A 19,356-nucleotide genomic window follows, 5' to 3' on the forward strand; every position below is an offset into this window, starting at 1 on the left:
GATTTTAAGTTTATGGAAATCGTAATTATCATGTAGTTTGCTTTCCATATCATGAATTTAAAACTGAAATCAGAGGATGAACAATTCAACAGCATGTTATAATCTTGTTGTTGGTATTCTACAAAAAAAAGCAATAATTGCTGTTGTGTGAATTAGGTGGGTTATTGAAGTTTTCATTTTCACTTACTAATTATACTTTATCCCACTGTTTTTGGTTTCACCCTAGAATAATTGATCGCTTAGATGGAGTTCGCTTGTTGTGGTCTTTGCTGAAAAATCCGCACCCAGACGTGAAGGCCAGTGCAGCGTGGGCCCTGTGTCCCTGCATCCAGAATGCAAAGGTAGGAGGAGCAGGCTACAGAGAGATTGTTTTAGGGTCTCGGACACCGTGCTGAATAATGTTGACACTTATTCTCTGAATTCCTGTTGGTCCCGTTGATCTGGTGCGAAAGAATGCTCAACCGTGATTATGCCAAAAAAAGTTTTGAGCAATGCCTTTTTCTGGTCCATTTAAAAATTCCAAGCAAAACTAGTGTAAGATGACAGTGTTTACCAAGTTCTACTTGGACAGTAAAATGGAAGCAAGTACCCCATAAATCGGAAGAAAGAAAAGTGGGCTTGTGCGATAAGAAAATCTTCTGTGCTCACCTCTATTTCCAGAGAGAGCAAGGCTGTGGGATGCTGGGCTGCTTCCCTGTGGGGGCAGCCTGCGGGGAACGGTCACGAAGCTCGGTGTCACCTGGACAGCCACGTAATTTCACTGACTCAGACTTTCTGCTGTGTCAGCAGTGACTGAGTGAACACTTTCTGGTGCCTGTTTCCGTTCTTTGCAAATCTTATTTTCTTAGAAGACTTGGTTTTCAGCGAGCCTGTTTTCTTACCTTAACATTTTTCTATCCAAGATTGTCCTTGAAGATCCTTGTTGCTGATGGTTTTTTTCCTAGGCAATGTTTTCATCTGAAAGATTTTATTTCTATAAGACATATAACATGACTCTATGACTCTACCTTTAATCTTTTATAAAAAGTGAGTTGTGATATATGGTGAGATCTACAGATTTAACCATTTATTATCAAGGTTAAAAAAACTCAAATGTCCATCTATAAGAAGATGCACAAAAAATAGTTTTTGTATGATATGCAGTGGGGCAGTAAAAAATGAATTTATTTAAGCAGTATATTTATTAATATTGATAAATATCATAAACATTAAGCAAAATAAAAATAAGTTGCAAAAGTACATAGGTCATATAATTCCTATAAGTGTCAAAGAAAGTTTTAAATGTAAAACTTAAATAATATTATTTAGAGAGCAAGAAACAAAAGCTGATCGGGTGAAGATAGATATACCTCCTTAAAGCATAATCCTCATTGGTTACTACACCTGTCAGCCTAGCTCTTCATTCATAAATATGAACAACCAAGATCAGCAAATATTTGAGAAATACTAATGGTATTAAAGGGATAAACCAATATCAATAAGCAGAACTAATTTCAGAGAGAAAAAAAGGATACTGTAAGGCAAAGAATATGCTATGAAATTTTAGAAATTAGTATCCGTAGAGAGAGTCTTATTTCCAAATAGGCTGTTTTATTTTTTTTAAAAAAAGAAACACTCAGAGGAGGAAAGGTTTTGAAATCAAGAATTATTTGGCAGAACAATAAATTTAGTAAGAGGGATGACTGTTACCGGTATGGCTAAATGGTTATTTCAAAGGTAAAGTCTGGTAAATCACTTAAGAAAGTAAAGTAAAAGTAAAGAGAAGATAGGACATAAAATCACATTAAAAGAAAGAGTAATTGAAGGGAATAAAAGTTACAGTTTTCTTTTAGAGCAAATTTTCATAAGCTAGATCACTGAACAGCCTCTAGTCTTCAGATTAGAAAGATTCACTTAATGCAGTAAAAAAAGCAAACAAAAATGTATACATTGCTACACACATTTAAACTTGATATTTTCAGAAATTAAAGAAACAAAAAAGTTACAAAAGAGGGAGAATCATCACACTAGCAGTGGACTTAATATCATATACAATAAATTCTGGAAAAATGGAATAAAAAGCCTTTTCTTTCTTTAAATATTTTTGATCCAAGAATACTGTACCTTACAGAATTTGTCATCAAGTGCATGACACTTGATGTATAGATTTAGAACAAAATAAAGACTTCTTTTTCAAAGAAATGCCAAAATTAGTTGCTATGAGAGTTTTCTGGATTTTTTTTAACATTAGTGTATTTTCTAGAAAAATAAAATACCGGAAGAAAGCAGATAACACGAGTTTTAAGAGACAAGTGAATACACAATTAGAATTATAGTTAAATATGAATTTACATTAATAATATGCTTGATTAAATTACTAAAAGAATCCCTCCAAAAGTAGCAGTATGAAATAAAACCAACATTGTTACAGTAACAATCTGACTCCAAGCTGCTAGTTGATTCATAAAACATGTCAGACAGTAGAAAGTAATCATCAATAGATGAAAGTATGCTAAAGGTCTTTCCTTTTCCTGGAAAAAAAGTGTTACAGAAACTACAGTGGGACCCTGGTAGTCACCATGAATTGGTCCCAGTCTGGGAAAGGTGGTGAATCACAGGCAGAGTCACCAACAAGTTCTAGTACCAAACAAATGATCTATGTGAGGATGAAATTTCATTTCAATATGTGTCAAGTACCAAATTCAAGGAGTTTCCAAGCAGTTAAATACCAACGTATGACTATAGTTAATTCTCAATGACCACTGAAAATATAAATTTAAACATAGAACGTAGTATTAGCATTGATGAGATAGTATTTTGTATAGATGTTGTATTGCTTCTTGTGCTACTATTTTATGTAATTTGTGTCCTATCTTCTTCAGGACTTGAACTCCATATCTGCCCGTCTCACCGTTTTGTTATTCATGGTTGCAGTGCGGGCTTTCTGTCCTGAGTATCCGCTGGCCTCCTGTGCTGGTCAAACTTTAGATATGAGTCAGCCTGCCTCTCTTTTGCCCTTGACTCCAAAACCCAAACTAGAGCCATCCTCCCTAGAGAGAGGCTCCTCCTGATCCATTTCTCTGCATCCTTCCCAGCCCCGGCAGCACAGAGTCCTTAAGTGCTTCTCAAGCTCAGCCGTCTTCGTTGTCTTGATGGAGAGACAACTCATGAAGAATAGATCTCTTGTCCACTTTTCTCACCAACAAATGCACTCTCCTGTATGCACTAGCTGTTTAAGAAGGATGAACATTTAGAGTCTTAAACATGAAAATGACATGAATAATGTGGAAAAGGGGGAAAGACGTGGGTGTCAGTGACCAAGCTACTAAAACAGCTGAGATACAAAAGTCTTAGAGTTTGCTGTAATATAGTGGTATCAGCGTGGAGAGAGGCATCAATATAGAAATAATTGAGAAGTAGAATCAGAAATTAGTGAGTGATTAGACATTGGCTGTGAAGAAGTCAAAGGTTTTGATTTGTCAATGTTTAACTCTGACAACCGGGAACATGTGGCAACCTTTTCCAAACATGAGAATGTGATTTTGGGGGGGGGGAAAATTGTGAGTTTGCTTACATTCAGATGGATGTGTCTGTCCAGTCATATGAACAGATGAAGGTGGGTGTCAGCAAAGACTTCTGGTCTGGTGCTCTGGAGATGGGTGACACGAGCATAGAGGAATGGAGGCCTTGAGGACAGGTGAAAGGGGGAGGAAGTGATGTGAGAGGAATCAGTGATGACAGCTGGACGTCCGGGAGGAAGACTTGAGGTCTGGAGCACCCAGGAGGCAGCAGTTGTAAGAAGGGCGCGAAGAAGCCAAGTCAGACAGTGTGTTCATCAGTGTCCCTGGACTCTAAGACAACAAACTAGTATTTTGTACATTGTTTATTATGTTTAGGTGTCTTAAAATTGTTTTCCAAAAAGATCATAAATCCTGAGGGGGTGTCTAGGGGCAAGGAATGGCTTTTGACTCTGCTGGGATGTCTAGTTTGCAGCAAAATAATGGAACTGGAAGAGATCTTGGCAGATATTTTGGCCCATACTTTGTGCTTTCTCTCCGATAAATTAATGACGCAGCTTTCTAGGAAAGATTGTCTTTTGTTTTGCATGCAAGCTTTCCCCTTCGTTTCACATAGATGGCTTTGGCAAGTAATTTTTGACTTATTCACTTACGAATCCTAGGGTTTGGCATCACTTTGAAATAAGTAAGTTCTCTGGATGAATGGTTATGAAAATACGGCTATAGAAAGGAAGGCACAGCAGAGGAGAGGACACCAGCCACGCCTGCAGCATTGCCATGCTGCCTTGGCTCCCTGCCACGTCCGGCAGGCACCTTGCAGTCTATGTGCATGGTGTACCTGGGTCCCTGTGGGGCAGAGATAGCCAGATGTCACCTGCTTGAAACTGGTGCTCTCCATTTTTATATCTAATGACGTACACATTAGAACCTATTTTCAGAACTATCCATTAAAAAATAAGATGTCGAAATTGCTTCTAGTAAGTGTTTTTTACCTTTTCTTCTTAGGTAAAACTTTTTTTTTTTTTTGATACCAGGGATCGAACTCACAACCACACGCTTGCAAGGCAGGTGCTTATGCTGCTGAGCTAAATCCCCAGACCCCTTAGGAAATATTTCAAGAGAGTTATCAGGGAGTAACCCAGGTGGTAAAGTAGCAAAATAAAAGATTTTTGTAATAAATCATGGGGTAATTGAAAATGATTTTATAATATAACTTGGCATTGTATTTGGATTGTAACTGTTTTGTTATTAATTACATAGAACAAATATGTCAGATTTTTGTAGTAAGAAGTACTGCCCTTTTCAGCAGTGGATCACTGTCTTGATTAGAAAGTTTAAAGCTTTCATTCTTTTTGGAAATATGAGTATCTAATAGTTGCTGAAAACTTATGAATAAAATGTACTGGGTGAAAAATATATATTTTGCCAGCTTAATAATTATTTGGCCATTACCTAGTGATTGGAAAATCAGAATGTGAAGTCTGCCTTAGAGTCTTTATAAAACTTGAAAGAACATTTAAGATAGGAAACGTGTCTTCAGAAAATTACTCAGTGTTCTTTAGTCTACCGAGCATGGGAGAACACGCTAAAATATACTAATTACCAAAGATTCAGTGTTTGTTCCTTTTGGAGTTTTATTTAAAAATTTACCATGTAAGATGTTTTCTGCATCAGGCTTCTGGCAAGTTTTTGGACTTCTTCTTTCAGTTATGATTGCTAAAACGACAACGAACTTAAGATTTGACCTCTGTCGTGATGTTATTTAGTATATTTCAAGCTGTAAGTCGGGTTGCAGATTTGTAACTACTTTGTAAAAATGTAGGAGATTTGCAAATGGAAGTAAAAAGCTATCGCTTTTGAGCTGAATGATCAAACCGATTTATGGAGAAAACTATAATGTCTGGTTTTGAATTCAGATCATAGAGGAGGAAAAAAATTTCCAATGATTTCAAAACCAGTGACATAAAGATCTGCTCAAAGGGAGACACCAATCAGAGAAATCTGAGAAGGATTCCCCAGAAGAGAAGAGAAAGAGTTAATTTTTCTAAGTTTGGAGTATGTGCTTGGGCAACTTGAGCAGGAATGCTGAGCACTGGGTATGGATGAGGCCAGCTTCCCTGTCACAGGTGTGACCAGACAGCTGATCATGCAGGGCAGGAATGTGACATCACTTTCTGCTTCACCCCAGCTGCCAGCTCAGGGATCCCGAGAACCTGGAGAAGCCATGGGGAGGGCTCTAGCTTCACACTAGAAATGCTGCTATAAACACAGTTTACGAGCTCGGATTTGGCCACGATTGGAGCGTAGAATGTTCAGTGTTCAGCAGTGTAATGGAGAATCAACAAAAATTATAAACAGCATAAAACTTTTTTACAGTGTAATCCATGTTTGTATTCTGTCTGCTGTGGGGTCTACTATCATTTGTGTTCACCAAAGATGTCAAGGATGCTAGCATCTGACTCCGAGTTCCCAAAATCCTAGAAGTTTAAAGTAACAAACTGTGGTATAAATATTATCAATGAGAGCTGAGAATATAGCTCACTGATCCCCAGAACTGAACCAAAAAAAAAAAAAAATGCATACTACATCTTCAGGGGACAAATGAGGGGTCAAAAGAAAAATAAAGGTGATCAAAACCCTATTTTCAGAGTATGGCTTGTCTTGTCTGTTGCTTTCACTTGGATTCTTTACAACATGGCCTGCTTCTCAGTTCCTTCTCCATAGACAGTGATAACGGAAGTGCTAGGCTAGGAAGGAATAGAATTAATGGAGAAATAGTACACAAAATGGAAATTTATGATTAAAGGTATAGCCTATTCTAAGTGGGTACCTTATGTGCAAAATTCTACAACCAATCACTGCTATTTCTGCCCCATTCATTGATACTCAACCATTATTCTATCCATCTCAGCCCCAAATACCTAGAATTTCACATTGTACTTTGTCACCATGGAAATCTGCCCTGTTAGAAAGCACAGAATAGCATACTTCACAGATCTAGAGAAAACATTCCTAAAATTCATTTGGAAACAGAAGAAAAATGGCAAAGGCAATCCTGAGCAACAAAGGAAAGGCAGGAGGTATCACAATCCCTAACCTGAAATTGTACTACAAAGCTACTGTGATATCAGCATGACATTGGCAAAAAACAAACAAAAAAACAAAAACCCCCACCAAAAACAAAACAAAAGAACATCTGAGGACCAGTGCAACAGATTAGAAGATGCAGACACATCTACAAACACACTCAGCTTCCTTGTCTTTGACAAAGGGGCCAAACATATTCACCGGAAGAAAAATAGCTTCTTTAATAAATGTTGCTGGAAAAACTGGCTCTCTACATACCAAAACTAAAACTCAACCTATGTCTAGCACCAGGCACTAATCTAAAGTCAAAATGCATCAAGGATCTAAGTATTAAGAAAGAAACACTAAATCTACTGGAAGAAAAGGTAGGTAGAAATCTTGAAGACCTAGGGGTAGGCAGAGTTCATGAATAAAACCCAAACTGCCTGGGAAGTACATCAAAGAATACACAATTGGTATCTCATCTTATCAAAAAGCTTTTGCACATCAAAAGAAATCATCAGCAGGGTGAAAAGACAATGCACAGAATGGGAAAAAATTTTAGCTAACTGTCCCTCAGACAGAAGATTTCCATCTAGAACATACAAAGAACTGAAAAAAATCAGACCCCCAAGGTTAAGACCCAGTCCAAAAATGGGCATCTGTGATGAATATACCCTTCTCAGATGAAGAAATACAAATGGCAAATAAATATGTTTTAAAAAGTTCAACATCATTGGTCACTCAAGAGATACAAATTAAAACAATACTGAAGTTCCTTCTCACCCCAGAAAGAATGGCTATCAAGAAATCAACTAATAACACGCTGGCAGGGCATTTCCACTGTTCATGGGAGTGTGGACTGGTACAACCACTGTGGAAATCATTATAGAGATTCCTCAAAAGACTAGGTTTGGAGGTTCCATTCAATCCAACTATTCCCTTTCTGGGTATTTTCCCAGAAGAATTGAAATCATATCACAGTGATATATGTGCCCCCATGTTTAGAGCAGCACAATTTGTAATAGTTAAATCTTGGAAACAACTCAAATGCCCATCAACTGTTGAGTGAATAAAAAAGATATGGTATTTTTATACAATGGAGTACTCTTCAGCTATATAGAAGGACAAACTCAAGGCTGTTATAGGTAAATGGATGCGACTTGAGACCATATTCCTAAGTGAAATAAACCAAATGCACAAGTGTAAGCATTGTATCGTCTCCCTAGTACGAAAACTGAAAGGCTAAATAAAACCCAGAATGTAGGTAGATTTTGTGAAAGTGAAAGGGGAAGAAACTTCTCAAAAGAAAAAACAACTGGGATGGAGGAAAGGAAAAAAGAGAAGAAAAAAGATTACATATGGTGTGTGTGTGTGTGTATAGGATAGATGATTGTACTACTAGCCTGTTAGTTCATCAAAAGAACAGTTTGTACCTTCATTGTTTGATCATTTTTCTTGCCTATATCTTATCTGAGCAACTACTTTGAAGATAACAGTACACAATATGGTAACCATTGTTAATCTCCCATTACGTTGATTTGAAATTCTGTACTGTTGCCTTTAGTCTTTTTGTTTTGTTTTGATTTAAAATTTAAAAATGCACAGTGTCTATCCTTTCAGTTCATTTGCTCAAATGCCGCTGATGCACTTTGACCCAACAAACCCCCATCCCAATGACCCCTCTGTATGCATCATCCGCTTCCTACCTTCATTTCCTTCTCTGTGCTCCATGGAGTCCATGGTCTCAGGGCCCTCGCTTCATTCCAGATACCTGAAAATCCGTTCACCCTCTTTTGTCCATTGTACTCTCCTGGTAAAGTCAATCCTGGGGCTCCCATGTATCTTGCCCAGAATGAGAGTCTAATTGTTGAACATTGCTGGTGCAAATCATGTAACTGGACTGGTTAGCATCACTAAGTACTCTCCATCCTGCAACTCAGATTAGTTAATGTAACAACTCTTTAGGGAGCATATTCGAGTTCCATAATGAGTTTTTCCAGTCTCATAAAGCCTGTCTGCTCCTACACTGTACAGGGATCTGTTTGAGGGTTCACTGGGGATGGGATGCCCAAGCAGGGGAACATCTCCATCTGTAAACCTAATGGAATTCATATATGCACCTGCCTTCTATTTTAGTGCTTTAAAAATTATTGCGTTGTTGTTTGCTTTCCTGCATCATTTCTAACAGAAATAACAGTCATTCTTCTGAAGAAAGAATCGTCAGTCTTCTCCTCAGTCTCCTTCATTCCTTTATATCTTTTTTTTAAGAGTTTCCTTCTTTATTTTTCAGCAACTACTTGTAATAAGAGCATATAATTAATAGTTATTCTGCTTGTAATTCACAGCGCTTTCTGAATCTGTAGGTTGCTGTTTGAGATGAAATTTGGAAAACATTTTAGGTCGTGATGTTTTAAAAGTTTTCTTTCCTGTTTTCTTTGCTCTCCTAAGATGCCAATTCCATGAGTCTCTGTAAACTCTTTGTGGCTTTCTAAATTGATTTTTTGTGTCCTGCCATGGTGTATGTTAAAAAATTTATATATGCATGTATACATCTAAAAAGTAGTGGTGACATTCTTTCCTTCACTAGACAGCACGAATAAGGGTTGAATGTTTTAATAAGACCAAAAACTGAATTTATTCAAAGCAAGAGTATAGACATATCCCTGTTAAGACCTTAGAAATTACAGAAGTGTAAATTAATGTCTGTGATTTTTCAGCTTATCTTCCAAGTGGCTCTGAGATTTACTGTTTTGATCTTATCCGAAATCAAAGCTGTATACCATGCCTGAAATTCCAGCACGTGAGTGGCTGCAGCAGGAGGATTGGAAGTTGAAATGGGTGGAGTTGGCTGCTCCTTTGGTTAGAAGTGGGTCACCTCTGGCTCCAAACACTTTATAGGTGAATTCAAGTCTTTTCTCCAGAAGGTCCTGCAACGAAACAGAGAGATTGCCAAATCTCCGAGTTGCAGGATCTCAAAGCAACGAGGCCTTGAGGCTGCCGGACCTCGCAGATACATTCTTGAAAGGCTGCCATTGTCAGGAGACTTGGAGAGCACACGATGAAGAAACTTGGAGCTTGTGGAGTGAACATCCATGAGATCTGATTAGGACTGAGCAGGACCACAGCGCAGGGGATGGGACGTGGGGACTGAGGGATTCCACCCTAAACATGGGACATCAGGGCTACAAGACTGATGCAGGACATAAGATAAGGAGATAAGGACACAGTGAGATCGAGAGGCAGTGGAACTTCAATGCCACCAGCAGAGAACATATGAGGTGGCGAAACTGAAAGAGGATCCCTGCCTATTTTCCATACTTAAGCAAAATTTCCGTGTGAGAGAATCACTTGTGGAGATGATCTTGCATTGGGCTCTCTAGATTCAAATTTGAAATGCTCGGTTCATCGAAAGTATAACTTTTCCCTTCATCAAGGAGAAGACTCCTTCTCTGATATGTCTGGGTCTTTACTGGAGAAGTCCCTATCTGGGCAACTGGCCAGTGGAAAATCTTCCTCTGTCCCCTGCTCAGTGTCTGGTCACAGGGTCTTCTCCAGCCCTGTGTCTCTAAGTCACAGATTCCAATGAGAAACAGTGACAGGCTGCCTTTAGCAGTGACAATGTTTGGCTTCCTTTCATGAGCTTGGAAGCCTCTTCTAATACCCCTGATTTCAAGAAGTGAACAAGATTGGGGCTCTCTGTCTGGAATACTTTTATTTTAGTCTCCTATAAAATTTGAACTAAGATCTCGCTGGATGGTTTACTCATTGTAGATTTACTGAATGTCTTGAATTTGTATTCTCATTTCTTTCCTTAAATTTCGGACATTTTCAGCTATTAATTCTTTAAAGAATCTCTCTGCCCCTTTGTGACATTCCTTTTTTCTCCTGAGACACAATAATTTTAAGTGACGTGTTGATTTTTACTGATTTGTTCTTTTGCTTATTTGTGTCAGATATAATAGAAATTTCTAGAGTTTTCTTTTTGTTTTGTGTCTTGGTTTTTTTGATTTTTTTTTTTTTTTTTTTTTTTGTCTTTTTCATTTTTATCGGTACCAGGGATCGAACTCACGACCGCCTGCTTGCAAGGCAGGTGCTTATGCCGCTGAGCTAAATCCCCAGCCCCTGTGTCTTGGTTTTTTTGAGGTAGGGCTTCTCTGTATATTTCAAGCTGGCCTTAGCCTCACATGTAGTCCAGGCTAGTTTGAATTTGTGATCTTCCTGCCTCAGCCTCTGACTGCTGGGATTACAGGTATGTGCCACCATTCCCAGCTTATTCAGTTTTTACGTATAAAAAACTCTATCTCTATGTTGACATTCTCATTTTGTTAATAGGTCATTTTCCTGATTTCTTTTAAGTCTGTCTTTCCTGTTAGCTCTTTGAGTATAATTAAGACAGATGTTTAAGGTGTTTGTCTAGTAAGTCTGATGCATTTAGTTCTTCAGAAATGGTTTCTGGAGATTTATTTATTTATTTTAGGTGAGCCATTCCTTCTTGTTTCTTTGTCATAGCATGTTTGTTGAAAGTTATGCATTTGTATAAACAGCTGCCTCTCTTAGTTTTTGCAGACGGGGTTGGAAGAAACGCACTAGTACGCTCCTTGAGTCTTGGGAACAGCGCAGAGTAAAGCGCGACGTCATTTCTGGGCATGTGTCATATCTGAACCTGTGCTTATGATTTTTTTTTTAAAGAATCCACACATGCATGGCTGCTTTGCAATGTGTAGATTTCCCAGAGCCTCATCCCAGCAGCTCCTGGGATTCTGTATTAGGTCTTCCTCCTGTAATCTCTTGACCAATTGTCTGTGAGTCTGTGGTGCCCTGAAATTTCCATGTGCCTAGGTGAATCCTATGCCTTTTGAAGCTTCTGCCATCTGATTTTGCTACAGTGAGCATTATTTTTTCAAATATTCTTTCTGTCCTCAAATCTCTTTTCCAGAACATGTGTGTGTGTGTGTGTTTGTACAAACTTTCTGCTTCAGTTGTTATGTTTTCAGCTACATTGAAGACATTCAACTATAGAATATCTATTTTCTCTTTAAAATAACACTTAGATCTCCTTATTGATAGCGTATCCTTTCTGAGACATTTTTCTCAAAATTAAATTGCTTATGCATTGTTTCCTTTAGCTTCTTGAATATATTTATAATAGCTGATTGAAAATCTTTTTCTAAGAAGTTCAACATTGTTCAGGCTTCCTTAGGGTCAGATTTAATTGATTACTGTTTTCCATGGGGCATATTTTCCTCTTTTTTAATGCTTTTTAAAAATGATTTTTAAATGATAGAAAGTGAAGCCTTAGGAGATCAGGTTCTCCTCTTACTGCGGTTTGGGTTTATCACTTTTGCTGTTGTTCGCAGTTGTTTGTTTGTATTGACTTTCTTGCATTTGTTCTGCATGGTATATATTTTGATCATATGTGGCCCTTGAGGTCTCTCTCCTGTTAGTGCACTGATTACCTAATGAGAGGACGGATTTTCTCAAATGTCTTGCTCATTTGGACTGCCTACCTAGATGAGGGACTCTGCGTGTTAATACACACTGTAGCAGTTTACAGCTTTATCTTAGCCTGCACCTGCATAAATCCTCAAGGTCAACAGAGGAGAGAGATTAGGGCCTTCTTAGTTATTTTCAGAGCATGTGTGCAGTTCCCACCTCTATATGCCATTTTAGATCCCCAGGAATACGCTGCAGTTTTTCAAGGCCCTAATGGACATCTCATTTCCAAGGTTTTTCTCTTAATTTTTGTGGCCAGCTTTCTGTTTGTCTCAAAGGATATTACTACTTTAAGCAGGTTTTACGTTAAATACTTCTTAGGTCTGTAAATTAAAGTAACAAAAGCTATACAAAGATATCTTCCTTCACCGAGTTCTTAGATTCAGTAAAGGTAGGTTTTGTGAATGATGCTTTTCCTAGGAGTTGTCATAAAGGTCAAACAGTGACATGTTTTGGGAACTGGAGTGTTAGGTGAGCACCACGCCCATTCTTTCCCCTCTGTGGTTGCCAGGCTACAACTTTCCACTGATAACCTGGTTGTTAAGATACCACTTTTCCAGAGTGCTATGAGACTCACCATGGGACCACCCAGTGGTTCTCAAATGTTGAAATCACTTATAAATCTTTACATTGCTGCTTCCCACTCCCATATGTTATAATCCCATTGTTGTTGGATATAACTCGGGTATCTTACTCTGCTTCTGCTGCTATAACAAAATACTTCACAGACGAGGCAGAATACACAGAATACAGCTGTGTTTCTTTTGGCTCTAGAGACTGGAGCCCTCCAGATCAAGATCGTGGCATTGTGTCTAGCAAGGGCTGCTCTCTGTTTCCAAGATGGTGCCTGGACACATGGCAGAACGCCGAAGGGCAAGTCAGCCTACATCTGTAGGAAGCCTCTTTTAAAAAGGCCCTAATCCCACTCACTGGAGACCCACCCTCATCACATAACCAGCTCCTAAGGGCCCCACCTCTTAGTACACTGTGACATGTTTTGATTAAATGCCACCATTTGAATTTTGAAACCCAAACCAGAGCATTTAACTTAGGAAGTTTTAAGAATTCCCTAGGTAATTTTAATGTGTAACAAAGTCTGGGAACCATCTCTTTAAAACTGTATTTTCTGCCCTCCTAAAGAGCATTTTAGTGTGAAAATCTTTAGATAAGTTATTTACCTTACAATATTCAGGCGACTCACTTGACTTTCCTAAGTATTACCCAGAAATAAATACGTTGCCCAAAGTACAATTTACATCTAAAAGTTTCTTTTATAAGAAAACTGTTTAACTTGATGCAATAAAAGGTAGGTAGAAATCACATAAGAGCAGGATAGTGGGGGCTGGGGATTTACCTCAGCGGCATAAGCGCCTGCCTTGCAAGCAGGCAGTCATGAGTTCGATCCTTGGTACTGATAAAAACGAAAAAGACAAAAAAATAAAAATTAAAAAATTAAAAAAATAAAAAAAAACCCCAGCAAGATAGGGGGAATTCTGGTTGTATAGTAATTCAATTGTAAAAGAATATCAGCTGACTTTAAAATGTCATGTGGACAGACAGAATGATGTGATATTTCTAATAGCTCATGCTTCTGGTGATGGCACTAGCAGAAGGTGCCAAGTCTAGAACATGGGCTATACACAGTCTACAACATCTATGTTAGCTAGCTACATGCGGGATTTTACATTAATACTCAGAAGTGTTTAAAAAGAATTACTGATAAATGAGAGATGAGATTTAAGAAGACCTTTCATATGGAAGCTGGTTGAAGGTACCCAGAAGAGAAGACAAAGGAGACCACACATCTGGTTTCAAATATTAGAAAATTATTCATGAAGATGAAGATTAGTTACAGTTAATATGTTATATTTCATGTTCATTATGAGTTAAATGAATTCTTATTTGCCAAGTTGTCACTCTAACCACATATTTATATAAAAATGTGATGTAATAGATCCAAGAAGTGAACTCTTAGAAAATAACCTTTCCAAAATTTGAAGACTCCTGTTTTTCCAAGTACAGCATTTCATATTATTAATTTTTTAAATCAAAAGTGTTTCCAGCAATGTTCTGAGACAGATCTATACAACTGATCATTCAGAAGCATCTGTCTGACTCTGAATAGAAACTGCTTTATTCATCTGCATCTGTGAGTTACTGAGCATAAGTGGAGAAAATGTAGATACTGTATATAATATTTAAAATACATATGCATAAATAAATATATGCCAATATCTACACATACAATTTGTAAATAATGGCTATTTTATGATATGACATGTTTGTTTAGCATCTTGTACTTAATAAAGTTCTTTAAATTTTTTTATTTTAAAGAGATTAAGACAAAAGAGGACATAACAAAGCAGATCAGATTAGAACAATGCAAGTAATACAGCATTTTACCACAAGACAACCCATAATTAACAGTAACTACCATGGTGTCTCTTTCTTTGAAATAGTTGAGCATAGCCTCATATATGATAGTATCAAGCATAACAAAACAGTATAAAACCATTCAAGAGAATTGAAAACATTACAGGGCTTTCAGAACCAAATAGCAGAGAATAAACAATGGCTACTAATTAATAAAGGTCTTTCAGATACAGCATTGGTTAAGAATGTCATGTCATTAATTGTGAAACCCTCTACACTCACAGTGATGCCTCACGATCAAAGCCTCCTCATTAATGGAATAGTGCATCTAAAACAGAATAATTACAGGACCTGATAAAATGGAAAAACATAGTTGCCTGTAATATTTAAAAATATTATCTTGCATTAGTTAAGGAAAACAAGAAAATCAGAATTATTTCTTTTATATTCTTTACTTTTGTGGCAACCAGTTGCATAAAACTACCCTCAAAATATAATGTATTCGTGGTATGTATACCTGAATTAAAAGGACTGTCTCATTTCTTCTACCTGAAACTGTATTTCTCTCAGTTCATAAGGAGGAGAGCAATAACTAATGGCAATTCTACCTCAGCAGTAATTACTTGTTTTTTAAGCTGTAGGACTTGTTAACTACTGGGAACCGAACAAAGATCTGATTGTGACAGAGCAGCACAAACAAACTCTGTGTTCTCAAATACATATAGATGGTATTTAGCATTTTAAAAGGATTTAATTTATTGACTATTTAGAGGACAAGATTTGCCTGTTCAGTTTTGGTTTCTCTGATATATGCTATTCTAATATGACTGTAGGATTTCTGAAAATTTTTATTTGCAGCTTGCTATTTTTAAGTGTCTTTTAAATACGGGGTATTATACCCCGTACAGTCTCTATGTGGCATGGAGCAGTGCTTTTATGGCTCTGCTGGATACAAATTTGGTCTTCAGTCATGTTATGCTTGCTTCGTGTGTGCCTTAAAGTTGTATTATGTATATCTCACCTCATCAGAAAGCTGCCAGTTCTTTTCACTGGAGGCAAGAGAAGGAATTTCATTCCCATTAATTTAATTGCTCTACGCCAAAATATCCAGTTTTCTGTTTTGTTCATTAATCTGTAAATAATATTTCAATATTTTCCTGATAGTTGAATTTTAACCAAATGCCAGTATTTGCTGTTTTATGTTTTTCATCTTATTTGTGTGTTCTCTTTGGTTTTAATTGCAATTTAATACCTTGTTGTACTTATTCAGCCATTCCACATTTACTTTAATAGCATTTATGCAAGTTTTATATTCTCTTTTTCAATGATTGTTTTCATTCATCTTAGGCACAATATCATGGGTAAATAACTTTCCATCATTTGGAATTAATCCTCCACTTCTTAAATATTCTTCTGATTGTTTATAAGCTAGATTGAATTTGATAAATATAATAATGGCTGTTTCCAAGACCAAATCCAGAGTGTATAGGAAACAAGAAGGCAGAGGAACTATTACTGAGAAAATTAAAAATTTGAATTTTTAGTTTTGTTGCTGTTCATGAGCTTCAAGCCTTTGTGATTATAAAGGAAGATGACACTCATCCCTTCATATGATCCTTGGTGAGGTTTGTATTGAAATAATGTATATGAAAGTCCTTTGTAAACTGGAAAAAAATTATGAGTTATTATTGTTACTATTCTTATTAAGAATTTTCTCATTGTAGGTGCACATTTGAATTGTGTGTAACCAGTATTGTACCAGTGGTGAAACTGGCCAAGATCAGTTTTTAAGACATGTGAGAAGGTGGAAAATGTGGTGGATTTGCCCAGTCGTTTAGCATTAGTGAAAGACAGTTTTGGCAGGGTAATTACTGTTCCATTCCTCAAATATACCGTCTCCCTTTCCATAGAAACTATGCAAGACAAGACGTCATATGTTTAAAATCTTTAAAACAAGAATTAAAAGAAAGAAAGAAAGAAATCTCACTTCAAAACAAATAAACAAACTTTGGAGGAACCGAGCTTTGGAGTCTAACACTTCCTTATTCTGTGGACTTAAATGTTATAAGACCTTGGGGAGCTGGGTCTGTGATCTCGCTAAGGCTTTGGCTCCCTGTATCTCATACCATACACCTTAGCAAGTTCTTGGATATGAGGCAGATGTGATCACTTTTGTCACTTTTCCCAGGACACTGGCTTCCTGTCTACTGATAAAGCAGTAACAAAATTGGGAGGTCAGTAGACTCTGTGTGGTTGACCAAAGAGGAGCAAGGTTGATGTGACATTTGGCTCATTGAACTAATCTCATCAATTTATAATATTATCATACAGACCTCATAGTCTTCTATTTGGTGTTTGTGACTATGGCCGAGTATCTTAAAGTTACAGCCTTCTTTTCTTCTTGCATAATTCAACGAACATTTGTTGTGTGCTCACTGAGTGACAGACAGGATCCTGTATCCCAAGGGAGAATCAAAAGACAACCAGGTATCTGTTGTTGAAGAGCTCAAAAATTAATGGGTGCTGTAGTCACTTCCCTCCTTGCTGGGACACGATACCTGATATCTTCCACTTAGAGGAGAAGTTAACTTTGGCTCACATTTTAGAGATTTTAGTTCCTGTTAAGCAGTCTGAAACATAGAACCCACGTCCTAGAAGGGATTGAGTGGAGGATTGCTAACCTCATGGTGACCAGAAAACAGAGAAAAGAGAGGATCTGGGGGAGATACACTTTTTCAGATCATGTGGGCAGTGACTTGGTTTTCACCAGAGCCATTTCCTGACATCATCTTCAGCTGTAACACCCTTAGGATTCAGTCACCCTTTCAACGCTCCACCTGCAAGAGCATCTAGATATAACAATGGTGGAAGTACCCATAAGAAAACCATCACAATGGAATGAATCAAAAGCTATAGATGCCTTTGGCTGTAAATGTCCAAATCAGATTTTAACATTAGTCGATTCAGCAAACAAGCTCATAAAGGAGTAAGGCTGTTTCCTTTCCCTTCTGCCGTTCTTGGTGTGACCTGTGATGATTCCTTCTTCTACACAGGAAAAGCTTCCTGGACGATTCCAAGACACTTCAGCAGCCATAATTTGGCCCTTCAGCAACCAAGGGGCAAGTGGAATGGGGCTTTCTTGTAGGCGCAGGCGTGGGGAGAGCTGCTCTGCTGATGCTCCATGTGTAACGTAGACGCTGAAACAAGGTCAAGGTTTGGTAGGCCAAGGAGAACGGGGAAGTATATTTTAGACAAGACCATCTCCAAGAGTAGGTAAGGGATGGAGTGACCAGTACTTAGAAGAGGAATGTGACATAATCTTGAAGAAAATGAGGTCAATAGGGGATTTTAAGAAGCCCGTCAGAATGACTATTAAAAATACAAAAAAAAAAAAAAATAGCAAATGCTGGTGAGAGAGGAGCTCTTGTGTATTGTTGGTGGGGATGTAAATTAGTATAACCACTATGGAGTTCCTCCAAAAACTAAAACTAGATCTGCCATAAGATCCAGCCATACATCAAAATCTTAATATTAAAACACTAAATCTATTGGAAGAAAAATTGGGTAAAAACCTTGAAGACATAGGAGTAAGTAAAGAATTCATGAACAGGACTCAAACCGCATGGGAAATACTTCCCAGAGTCAATAACTGGGATTGCCTCTTATTAAAGTTTCTGCACGTCAAAAGAAATCTCCAGCTTAGTGAAAAGAAAACCCACCAACTGGGAAAAAATCTTAGTGAACTGCCCCTTAGACAAAGGACTTCTGTCTAAAATGTATAAAGAATTAAATAAAATCAGACCCCCAAAATTCAAAGACCCAATCCAAAAATGGGCATCTGAGATGAACAATTTTCAGATGAAGAAATTCAGATGGCAAATAAATACATGAAAAACTGTTCGCCATCACTGGTCATTAGAGAAATGCAAATTAAAACCACACTGAGATTTCATCTCACTCCTGAAAACAATGGCCAAGATCAAGAAAACCAACAACAACAAATGCTGGAGAGGCTGTGGGGAAAAAGGAACACTCCTACACTGTTGGTGGGAGTGTAGACTAGTACAACCATTGTGGAGGTCAGTCTGGAAAGTTCTCAAAAAGCTGGGTCTGGAAGCCCCATTTGACCCAGCTATTCCACTTCTAGGCATATTCCCAGAAGAACTGAAAGCATTATACCACAGTGATATATGTGCACGCATGTTTATAGCAGCACAATTTGTAATAGCCAGATCTTGGAAACAACCTAAGTGTCCATCAACTGAGGAATGGATAAAAAAGTTGTGGTATTTTTATACAATGGAGTACTACTCAGCTATAAAGAATGATCACATTGAGATATTTATAAATAAATGGACGCAGCTTGAGACCATACTCATAAGTGAAATAAATCAAACTCACATGTATAAATACCGAATAGTTTCCCTGGTGAAAGAAACGATAAGAATACATAAAAGTATGTGGTAATCATGATTCCCAATCATATTGATTTGAATCCATATTATGTTATCACTCATTAATCACAATGGTTTTAACCTGGGTTGTTCGATTTTAGTATCAGTGATAGTACGAATAGCTATTCTGAAGAAAACAACACATCATAAAAGCTAGTGCTGATTTAATATCATCTTGTTTTGAAGTCCCATCAAGCTGTTATACACCTGTTTCCACTGGTTTTAACATGTGGTATCTTACTATATTTTACTATATGTGATTGTATAAACAAAATTTTTTATAGACAAGGAGATAATATAGAAACCATTGTTCATTTTCTGTTAACTGGTTCTAAATATCCTGTAATTTCTTCATTCTCTTGAATAACTTCAGACTGACTTGATATGCTTGATGCTATAGTATATGAAGTTATACTCAAATAATTCAAGGAAGGAGGCACTATGGTGACTCCTATTATGTTAGATTATCT

The 19,356-nt window shown here is 37.4% G+C and overlaps 1 protein-coding gene across 1 annotated transcript in view; it reads left to right on the plus strand.

The window, feature by feature from the left end:
* Odad2 (outer dynein arm docking complex subunit 2) overlaps positions 1–19,356 on the plus strand; it is a 181,094-nt gene that overhangs the window by 85,432 nt on the left and 76,306 nt on the right. Inside the window, exon 18 of the mRNA XM_063253714.1 lies at positions 227–341. Within this exon, the coding sequence (XP_063109784.1) occupies positions 227–341 (115 nt within the window). The remainder of the gene's footprint in view (positions 1–226; positions 342–19,356) is intronic.

Source organism: Cavia porcellus, unplaced genomic scaffold (genome assembly GCF_034190915.1).
Source record: "Cavia porcellus strain 051 isolate PalLab524CR breed Dunkin Hartley unplaced genomic scaffold, mCavPor4.1 scaffold_7, whole genome shotgun sequence".
Classification (NCBI taxonomy): Eukaryota; Metazoa; Chordata; class Mammalia; order Rodentia; family Caviidae; genus Cavia; species Cavia porcellus.